General features: G+C 56.9%; 1 protein-coding gene across 1 annotated transcript; it reads right to left on the bottom strand.

Annotated features, from left to right (window-relative positions):
• Positions 1 to 2,185: 2,185 nt before the first annotated feature.
• LOC136115927 (uncharacterized) lies at positions 2,186 to 10,133 on the bottom strand. Its single transcript, XM_071815266.1, has 6 exons — positions 10,034 to 10,133; positions 6,960 to 7,035; positions 6,715 to 6,803; positions 6,391 to 6,522; positions 5,889 to 6,010; positions 2,186 to 5,735 (listed from the first exon to the last, which is right to left on the bottom strand). Exons 1-6 carry the CDS (start codon positions 10,034 to 10,036, stop codon positions 2,570 to 2,572), a joined length of 3,588 nt encoding a protein of 1,195 aa, XP_071671367.1. The 5' UTR covers positions 10,037 to 10,133; the 3' UTR covers positions 2,186 to 2,569.
• Between the last annotated feature and the right edge of the window lie 634 nt (positions 10,134 to 10,767).

The following is a 10,767-nucleotide window of genomic DNA, read 5'->3' as shown; positions in this document are numbered from 1 at the left end:
CCTCTCTCACCTGCTGCTCACACTCTTCTTAATAAATATCCCCCAGGTACCCTCGGCCTCGTGACCACAAGGACACATTGGTGACTTGTGGCCAACCTGATGTCACCCAGAACTCCCAAGTCCTTCTCGCAGAGCTGCTTTCCAGCGGGTCCACCCCCAAACCGTGCTGGTACTGGACCCCTGCTGCCCCAGGAGGGGCCGGTATCGCCCCGGTATCGCGATGGGTGGCACCAACGGCCCCGGTATCGCGATGGGTGGCACCGACGGCCCCGGTATCGCGATGGGTGGCACCAACAGCCCCGGTATCGCAATAGCGAGCACTGATGGTCCTGGTATCGCGACAGGTGGCAACAACAGCGCTGGTATCGTCACAACAGCAGTGACGACGGCCCCAGTATCGTGATGGGCAGCAATGATGGCCCCGGTATCGCGATGGGTGGCACCGACGGCCCCGGTATCGCGATGGGTGGCACCAACAGCGCCCTAACGTGGTGCTCATCAGTAAGAAGGGAGGGAAGGGGGTTGCAGGGCAGCCATCGCTCGGGGTCTGCGGGATCTCCCTGTGCTTGTGGGAGCCCATGAGTCTTTGCATCATGCCTTGCGTTTTATTCTCTCTTCCTCTTTCAATTACTTATCTCACTTGGTTTTTTTTATCTTAGCCCATGAGTTTTCTTACTTTTGCTCCTCATATTCTTCATTCCCATCCTACTGAGGGGTGCGTGGGGCTGCTCTGCCAGCCCCGGCTGCCCCACCGCAGCTCCCCAGGCCCTCACGTCTCCCATCCCAGCAACAGCAGTGGCCGCGGCACTGATTTCTTTCCTCTCCCTTTTGCAGCCTCCTTGCGCTCGTCCTCTCCACGCCGATCTCTCCTGGCTTCCTCCAGCTGCTGTGTCCTCTGGGTAAGTGCAGCTCGACCCCTCCCAAGATGCTCTCGAGTTGGCTGGGGCTTCTAAAACAGAGGGAAAAGGGATGTCTCACTTTTCCTCATGCAGTTTCCTCCCAGACCCCTTTTACCGCCTGCGCTCTCCACAGACCCCAGTTACCGTTTCTGTTCCGATGGGGAACATCTCACTGTGCTGTGCATGGCCAAGACGATGACGACTCTGGACAGGAAATCCCTTCCAAGCGCAGCTTTCCTCTCACCGTTGGGCAGCGACAACAGCCCCGGTATCGCAACAGCAGCACCGACAGCCCCGGTATCGCAACAGCAGCACCGACGGCCCCGGTATCGCGACGGATGGCACCGACAGCTCCGGTATCACGACGGATGGCACCGACAGCCCCGGTATCGCGACGGGCAGCAGTGATGGAGCTGGTATTGCGACGGCAGCACCGATGGCCCTGATATTGTGATGGGCAGTGACAGGGGCCCTGGTATCGTGATGGGCAGAACCAACAGCTCCAGTATCATGATGGGCAGCACTGATGGTTCCGGTATCGTGACGGCAGCACCGACAGCACCGGTATCGCGATGGGCAGCGATAACGGCCCCGGTATCACAACGGCCCCAGTATCGTGATGGGCAGTGACAGGGGCCCTGGTGTCGTGATAGGCAGAACCAACAGCTCCAGTATCGTGATGGGCAGCACCGACGGTCCCGGTATCGTCACGGCAGCACCGACAGCCCCGGTATCGCGATGGGCAGCGACAATGGCCCCGGTATTGCGATGGGTGGCACCGACGGCCCCGGTATCGTGATGGGTGGCACCGACAGCCCCGGTATCGCGATGGGTGGCACCGACAGCCCCGGTATCGCAATAGCGAGCACTGATGGTCCTGGTATCACGACAGGTGGCAACAACAGCGCTGGTATCGTCACAACAGCAGTGACGACGGCCCCAATATCGTGATGGGCAGCAACGATGGTCCTGGTAGCACGATGGGTGGCACCGACGGCCCCGGTATCACGATGGGCAGCGACAATGGCCCCGGTATCACGATGGGTGGCACCGACAGCCCCGGTATCGCGATGGGTGGCACCGACGGCCCCGGTATCGTGACAGCAATAAATCTCAAGACCTCCCAAAATAAATCCCCCTTCCATCCCTCCAGGTGTGACAAGACCCTTAATTAACATTTCATTAATCAAACAACTCAACCCCCCCGTTGTCACAAATCGCTGCATTAACGAACTTCAACTCATTCCAGAACCCAGTTTATTAAGCAAAGCAGAAAGCACGTTAAACAGAAAGAAAAACACCAAAACCCCTGTTTCTCGGCTCAGATCGGGGCGCTTTACGGCACCATTTTGCCACCATTTCCCTTTCCGGTTCTTCCCACCGCGAGCAGCCGCTGCCCGTTGATCTCACAGCGGCGTTTTTTCCCAATCTCACAGGATTTCAGCCCAATTCCGGGCCCGTTCCGTGCGCCCCCTGGTGCCGGAGATGACGATCGGGCGCCAGCTCTTCCCATCAAACCCGATGCTGAGAAACCAAACCCCCCATGGTCGCTTCTTCAAACACAACGCGCAGATTCACCCCTTTTCTCCCCAAAAATCCCCCTCTGGATGTGCCGTCCGGTGGGAAAGCCGACGGTGGTTTCGGCGCGGGGGTTTCCTGAGGGCGCAAACCTACCCCGGGCGCTGCTCCGGCGCCGCGATCCCCACTTCGGCTGGTTCCTCAATTTTAAGGCGCTTCGGGGGTGGCTCGGTCCCGGCTTGCGGCTCCAGCATCGCCATTTCGGATGGTTTGTCCTCAATTCTCCAGCGTTTTGGGGGCTGCTTGGTCCCAGCCTGCGGCTCCGGCACCAGCGCCACAATCGCCATTTCAACTGGTTTCTCCTCAATTTTAGGACGTTTCAGGGGCGGCTCGGTCCCGGCCTGCGGCTCCGGGATCACCATTTTGGCTGGTTCCTCTTCAATTCTCAAGCGCTTCAGGGGTGGCTTGGTCCCGGCCTGCGGCTCCGGCTCCGGCATCGCCATTTCAGCTGGTTTCTTCTCAATTTTGCAGCACTTTAGGGGCAGCTCGGTCTCAGCCTGCGGCTCTTGCGCCACAATCACCATTTTGGCTGGTTTATCCTCAATCTTCAAAGGGTTCGGGGGTGGCTCGGTCCCAGCTTGCGGCTCCGGTGCCGGCACCACAATCTCCATTTCAGCTGGTTCCTCCTCAATATTCAGGCACTTTGAGGGTGGCTCGGTCTCAGCCTGCGGCTCCAGCATCGCCATTTCGGCTGCTTTCTCCTCAGTTTGAAAGCATTTTTGGGGGGGCTCGGTCCCTGCCTGCAGCTCTGGCTCCGCAATCACCATTTGAGCTGTTTTTTCCTCAATTTGAAAGCCCTTTGGGGTCGGCTCAGTCCCGGCCTGTGGCTCCGGTGCCAGCGCCACAATCGCCATTTCAGCTGGTTGGTCTTCAATTTCCAAGTATTTTGGGGGTGGCTCGGTCCCGTCCTGTGGCTCTGTCACCACAATCTCCATTTTAGCTGGTTCCTCCTCTATTTTCAGGCACTTTGGTGGTGTCTCGGTCCCGGTCTGCAGCTCCGGCACCGCCATCACAATTTCAGCTGGTTCCTCCTCAATTTCCAAGTATTTTGGTGGTGGCTCAGTCCCGGCCTGCAGCTCTGGCTCCGGAATCGCCATTTCAGCTGGTTCCTCCTCAATCTTCAAGCATTTTGGGGGCATCTCAGTCTCATCCTGCGGCTCCGGCACCGGTGCCACAATCACCATTTCAGTTGGTTTCTCCTCCATTTTAAAGCGCTTTGGGGGCGGCTCGGTACCGGCCTCCGGCTCCGGCGCTGCAATCACTGTTTTGGTTGGTTCCTCATCAATTTTAAAGCCCTTCAGGGGCGGCTCAGTCCCAGCCTGCGGCTCTGGCGCCTCAATCACCGTTTCAGCTGGTTCCTCCTCCATTTTCAGGTATTTTGGTGGTGGTTCGGTCTCAGCCTGCAGCTCTGGCTCCGGCATCACCATTTCCGCTGGTTTCTCCTCAATTTTGAAGCGCTTTATGGGCAGCTCGGTCCCGACCTGCGGCTCCGGCTCCACAATCTCCATTTCGGCTGGTTTCTCTTCAATTTTCACACACTTTGGGGGCGGCTTCATCCTGGCCTGCGGCTCTGGCTCCATATTCACCATTTCGGCTGGTTTGTCCTCGATCTCCAAAGGCTTCAGGGGTGGCTCAGTCCCAGCCTGCGGCTCCAGCGCCACAATCACAATTTCAGCTGGTTCCTCCTCAATTCTTAAGCGTTTCAGGGGTGGCTCAGTCCCGACCTGCAGCTCCGGCATCGCCATTTCACCTGGTTTCTCCTTGATTTCAAAGCATTTTGGGGGTGGCTCGGTCCCCACCTGCAGCTCCGGTGCCACAATCACCATTTCAGCTGCTTTCTCCTCTATATTCAGGCACTTTGGGGGCAGCTCAGTCCCGGCTTGCGGATCCGGCTCCGGAATCTCCATTTCAGTTGGTTTCTCCTCAATTTGAAAGCCCTTTGGGGTCGGCTCAGTCCCGGCCTGTGGCTCTGGTGCTGGTGGCACAATCACCATTTCGCCTCCTTTCTCCTCAATTTCCAAGCAGTTTGGTGGTGGCTCAGTCCCAGCCTGCGGCTCCGTCACCACAATCACCATTTCAGCTGCTTCCTCCTCTATTTTCAGGCACTTTGAGGGTGGCTCGGTCTCAGCCTGCAGCTCCGGCACCGGCATCACCATTTCAGCTGGTTTGTTCTCAATTTCCAAGTATTTTGGTGGTGGCTTAGTCCCGGCCTGCAGCTCCGGTGTCAAAATCACCATTTCAGCTGCTTTCTCCTCTATTTTCAGGTATTCTGGTGGTGGCTTGGTCTCAGCCTCCAGCTCCGGTGCCGCAATCTCCATTTCAGGTGGTTTGTCCTCAATTTTCGCACACTTCAGGGGCTGCTCCGTCCCGGCCTGCAGCTCCGGCTCCGCAATCGCCTTTTCAGCTGCTTTCTCCTCCATTTCCAGGCAATTTGGAGGCGGCTCGGTCCCGGCTTGCGGCTCCGGCACCGGCATCGCCATTTCAGCTGGTTTGTCTTCAACTTCCAAGTATTTTGGGGGTGGCTCAGTCCCCATCTGCAGCTCCGGCACCGGTGCCAAAATCCCCATTTCGGCTGGTCTGTCCTCAATTTTAACGCATTTTGGGGGCGGCTCAGTCCCCACCTGTGGCTCCGGTGCCATAATCACAATTTCAGCTGGGTTTTCCTCAATATTCAGGCACTTTGGGGGCGGCTCAGTCCCAGCCTGTGGCTCTGGTGCCACAATCCCCATTTTGGCTGGTTTGTTCTCAATTTCCAAGTATTTTGGGGGTGGCTCGGTCCCCATCTGCAGCTCCGGCACCGGTGCCAAAATCACCATTTCAGCTGGTTTGTCCTCAATTTTCAGGCACTTCGGGGGTGGCTCAGTCTTGGCCTGCGGCTCCGGCACCGCAATCTCCATTTCGGTTGGTTTGTCCTCAAATTTCAGGTATTTTGGTGGTGGCTCAGTCCTGGCTTGCGGCTCTGGTCCCGCAATCACCATTTTGCCTGGTTCCTCCTCAATTTTGAAGCACTTTAGGGGCAGCTTGGTCTCAGCCTGCGGCTCCAGCGCCACAGTCGCCATTTCAGCTGGTTTCTCCTCAATTTTCACACATTTCAGGTGTGGCTTGGTCCCCGTCTGCGGCTCCGTCACCACAGTCACCATTTCAGCTGCTTTCTCCTCAATTTCCAAGCCCTTTGGGGTCAGCTCGGTCCCCACCTGCAGCTCCCGCGCCCGGTGCCACCTCATGTGTGCGTTCTTGCCCCGCATCGTGGCAAACGCCCTGGAAACGGGGCGGAAAACCCAGGTTTTAGTGCTTTTTGGCTTCACCCTCTCTGGGTGCGTTTTGGCGCGGGTCCGGCGCCGTTTCTCGGCTTCACACCGGGTGGTTTTAACACCTTTTAACCTCTTTATCCCCAAATAAGCAACAACTCACCTGCCGCACTCAGTGCATGGAAAGGACTCCCCGGCGCCCTCATTTTGGGCCATTTGCTGCTTCATTTTGGCCCTTTCCTCGGGCGAGGGACGGGGCTTCTTCTTCGGGGGCTGGAAAGTGGCCTGGAAAGCAGAGATTCCCCTCATTCCCCCCTTTCACCAACGGTCGAGAGCGCTGAGAATAAACCAGCTTGGAAACAAGACCCTATGGAACAGCCCATAGAGACAACTCAGCCAGGTGAGGCTAAAATAGCCAAAACCGGCTCTTTTTGTGACACAAACCACCGCTTTTTGGCAGGGAACGCACAGCAATTCCCTTCGGCGGCGAAGCCAAAACCACAGAATATCCCCCAAACCATTTAAACCCCACCAGGATCGTTAATACCTGGAATCACTGCAATCAACCTGCAGCCAATCAAGCCCATTTCGGGCCCAAAAAGCCGCTTTTTTGGCCTCAAGGCGGTTTTCCCGCGGCGCAAATTCCGCGTAAACGCGTTTTCTACCTTCTCCTCGGCCTTTTCCTTGTTTCTCTTGGCTTTTTTGCCCGTCCCTTTTGCTCGGTAGGACTTGAGTTTGGTCGTTTTCTTCCAGATGTAGTAATATTCAACACACTGGGCCACAGTCTTAGTCTGGACCTAAGCGAGGGGATAGGGGCTGTTTAGGATGGAAACACCGCGGTAAATCACATTTACGCCTCGTTTTGTCTCATTCCGGTGCCTTTTTTGCAGCGTTAAGCAGGAAAATGACTTTTTGAAGAAGAGGAGTTCCATGCGTGACTCAAAAATGCAGCTTTTTGGGTTAAAAACGGATGATTTTGGGGGATTTACCTTCTTGTGGATGCGATAAAAGTCCTTCTTGTGGGTGGCAAAAGCACGGTGGAAAAGCTGCTGCTCCAATGGCGTCCACGTGTCCGAGCCTGCGGGGCAATGAGCGGGTTCGTTACGGGGAACGCAATTAGCAAATGGGGCGGGGGGGTCGTTATCGGCACCCCAAGATGTTTAAATCGGCGTGGAAAGGGTATCGTGGTGTCTGTTTGTGTCCTGGGGGGGAATGGGCCCCGTTCCTCGTTTACCTGCGTAATGATAATTGGCCAGAGGGTCCGATTCGGACTTGGGGGGCCCCCCCGAAAGCAGCATCTCCAGCGCCTTCTGCAAGAGGAAGAGGCTCGGGGTTCCCCTTCCATTCGGAGCAGGACGCCCCAAGTTGTGATTTTGGGGGTTTTGGGTGATATCGGGGGGGTTTTGGGGAGATATCGGGGGGTTTGGGGAGGTATCGGGGGGCTTGGGGAGATATCGGGGGGTTTTGGGGAGATATCAGGAGGTTTGGGGGTGATATCAGGGGGCTTTGGGGAGATATTGGGGGGTTTGGGGTGATATCGGGGGGTTTGGTGTGAAATCAGGGGGTTCTGAGGTGATATCAAGGGCTTTTGGGGAGATATCAGGGGGTTTGGGGTGATATCGAGGGGTTCTGGGGTGATATCAGGGGATTTGAGGAGATATCAGGGGGTTTTGGGCTGATATTGGGGGGTTTGGGGTGATATCGAGGTGTTTTGGGGAGATATCGGGGTGTTTTGGGGAGATATCGGGGGGTTTTGGGGTGATATCGGGGGTTTTGGGGTAACATTGAGGGGCATTGGGGAGATATCAGGGGGTTTTGAAGAGATATCGAGGGGTTTTGGGGAGATATCAGGGGGTTTTGGGGTGATATCGAGGGGTTTTGGGGTGATATCAGGGGATTTGGGGAGATATCAGGGGATTTGGGGAGATATCAGGGGGTTTTGGGGTGATATCAAGGTGTTTTGGGGAGATATCGGGGGGTTTTGGGGAGATATCGGGGGCATGGGGGTGATATTGGGGCTTTTGGGGGTGATATCGGGTGGCTTGGGGGTGATATCGGGGGGTTCTGGGGTGATAACAAGGGGTTTTGGGGTGATATCGGGGGCTTTGGGGTGATATCAGGGGGTTTGGGGTGATATCGGGAGGTTTTGGGGTGATATCGGGGGGTTTGGGGTGATATCGGGAGATTTTGAGGTGATATCGGGGGGTTTTGGGGTGATATCAAGGGGTTCTGGGGTGATATCAAGGGGATTTGGGCAGATACCAGGGTGTTTTGGGGAGATATCGGGGTGTTTTGGGGAGATATCAGCGGGATTTGGGGTGATATCGGGGGGTTTTGGGGTAATATCGGGGGGCTTTGGGGAGATATCGGGGGGTTTTGGGGTGATATCAATGGGATTTGGGGAGATATCAGGGGGTTTTGGGGTGATATCTGGGGGTTCTGGGGAGATATCAGGGGGTTTTGGGGTGATATCGGGGGGTTTGGGGTGATATCGGGGGCATGGGGGTGATACTGGGGCTTTTGGGGATGATATCGGTGGGTTTGGGGGTGATATTAGGGGGTTCTGGGCTGGTATCAAGGGGTTTTGGGGAGATATCAGGACGTTTTGGGGTGATATCAGGGGGGTTTGGGGAGATATCGGGGGTTTTGGGGAGATATCAGGGGATTTTGGGGTGATATCAGGGGGTTTTGGGGTGACATCGGGGGGTTTGGGGAGATACCGGGGGGTTTTGGGGTGATATCAGGGGGTTCTGGAGAGTTATCAAGGGGTTTTGGGGAGATATCAAGGGGGTTTGGGGTGATATCGGGGGAGTTTTGGGTGATATCGGGAGATTTTGAGGTGATATCGGGGGGTTTGGGGAGATATCGGGGGCATGGGGGTGATATTGGGGCTTTTGGGGTGATATCGGGGGGTTCTGGGGTGATATCAGGGGGTTTTGGGGAGATATCAGGGGGTTTTAGGGTGATATCGGGGGGCTTGGGGGAGATATTGGGGGGTTTGGGGTGATATCGGGGGTTTTGGAGTGATATCGAGGGCATGGGGGTGATACTGTGGCTTTTGGGGGTGATATCAGGGGGCTTTGGGGTGATATCGGGGGGTTTTGGGGTGGTATCATGGGGATTTGGGGTCATATCGGGGGGGTTTTGGGGTGATATCAGGGGTTTTGGGGAGATATCGGGGGGTTTGGGGTGATATCGGGAGGGTTTGGGGTGATATAGGGGGGTTTTGGGGAGATATCAGGGGGTTTTGGGGTAATATCAGGGGGTTCTGGGGAGATATCAAGGGGTTTTGGGGAGATATCAAGGGGGTTTGGGGTGATATCGGGAGATTTTGAGGTGATATCGGGGGGTTTTGGGGAGATATCGGGGCTTTTGGGGAGATATCGGGGGTTTGGGGGAGATATCGGGGGGTTTTGGAGTGATATCGGGGGCATGGGGGTGATATCAGGGGGTTTTGGGGAGATATCGGGGGGTTTGGGGAGATATCAGGGGGTTTTGGGGAGATACCGGGGTGGTTTGGGATGATATCAGCGGGTTCTGGGGAGATATCAAGGGGTTCTGGGGAGGTATCAAGGGGGTTTGGGGTGATATCAGGGGGTTTTGGGGTGATATCGGGGGGTTTGGGGAGATACCGGAGGGGTTTGGGGTGATATCAGCGGGTTCTGGGGAGATATCAAGGGGGTTTGGGGTGATATCAGGGGGGTTTGGGGTGATATCGGGAGATTTTGAGGTGATATTGGGGGGTTTTGGGGAGATATCGGGGATTTTGGGGTGATATCGGGGGGTTCTGGGGTGATATCAAGGGGTTTGGGGGAGATATCAGGGGGGTTTGGGGTGATATCGGGGGGGTTGGGGTGATATCGGGGGCTTTTGGGGTGATATCAAGGGGTTTTGGGAGATATCGGGGGTTTTGGGGAGATACCAGGGGCTTTTGGGGGTGATATCGGGGTGTTTTGGGGAGATATCGGGGTTTGGGGGTGATATCGGGGGGTTTTGGGGAGATATCAGGGGTTTTGGGGTGATATCGAGAGGTTTTGGGGTGATATCGGGGTTTTGGGGTGATATCGGGGGGTTTGGGGAGATATCGGGGATTTGGGGAAATACCAGGGTGTTTTGGGGAAATATCAGCGGTTTTGGGGTGATATCGGGGCTTTTGGAGTGATATCGGGGGCATGGGGGTGATATTGGGGCTTTTGGGGGTGATATCAGGGGGTTTTGGGGTGATATCGGGGGGTCTGGGGTGATATTGGGGGTTTGGGGTGATATCGGGGGGGTTGGGGTGATATTGGGGGTTTTGGGGTCACTCACCATCAGGTCGCCGCGCGCTGCGTGCAGGCAGTGCAGGGCCAGCTCCAGGTTAAGGACGGCGCCGGGGACAGCGCTGGAGCTCCCAGGGACGGCACTGGAGCTCCCAGGGATGGCGCTGGAGTTTCCAGGGATGGCACTGGAGCTCCCAGGGATGGCACTGGAGCTCCCGGGGACAGCACTGGAGCTCCCGGGGATGGCACTGGAGCTCCCAGGGACAGCGCTGGAGCTCCCAGGGATGGCGCTGGAGCTCCCAGGGATGGCGCTGGAGCTCCTGGGGATGGAGCTGGAGCTCCCAGGGATGGCACTGGAGCTCCCAGGGATGGCACTGGAGCTCCTGAGGATGGCACTGGAGCTCCCGGGGACAGCACTGGAGCTCCCGGGGATGGCACTGGAGCTCCCAGGGACGGCACTGGAGCTCCCAGGGAGGGCACTGGAGCTCCCGGGGACGGCGCTGGAGCTTCCGGGGACGGCGCTGGAGCTCCCGGGGATGGTGCTGGAGCTCGCCATGGACAGCAGGGTCAACACTGCAACCGACACGGGGTGGGGGAAACGGGCTGATGGGACATGGGGATGTTGGGGTTCGGGGGGGAAATGGGGTGATATGAGGTGGGGATGTTGGGGTTTGGGGGGGAAAGGGGGATGTGACATGGGGGTGTTGGGGGAAAGGGGGATGTGACATGGGGGTGTTGGGGTTTGGGGAAAGGGGGATGTGACATGGGGGTGTTGGGGTTTGG

The sequence above is a fragment of the Patagioenas fasciata genome, chromosome 15 (genome assembly GCF_037038585.1).
Source record: "Patagioenas fasciata isolate bPatFas1 chromosome 15, bPatFas1.hap1, whole genome shotgun sequence".
In the NCBI taxonomy this organism is placed as follows: domain Eukaryota; kingdom Metazoa; phylum Chordata; class Aves; order Columbiformes; family Columbidae; genus Patagioenas; species Patagioenas fasciata.
This window is presented reverse-complemented; position numbering and strand designations above follow the sequence as displayed.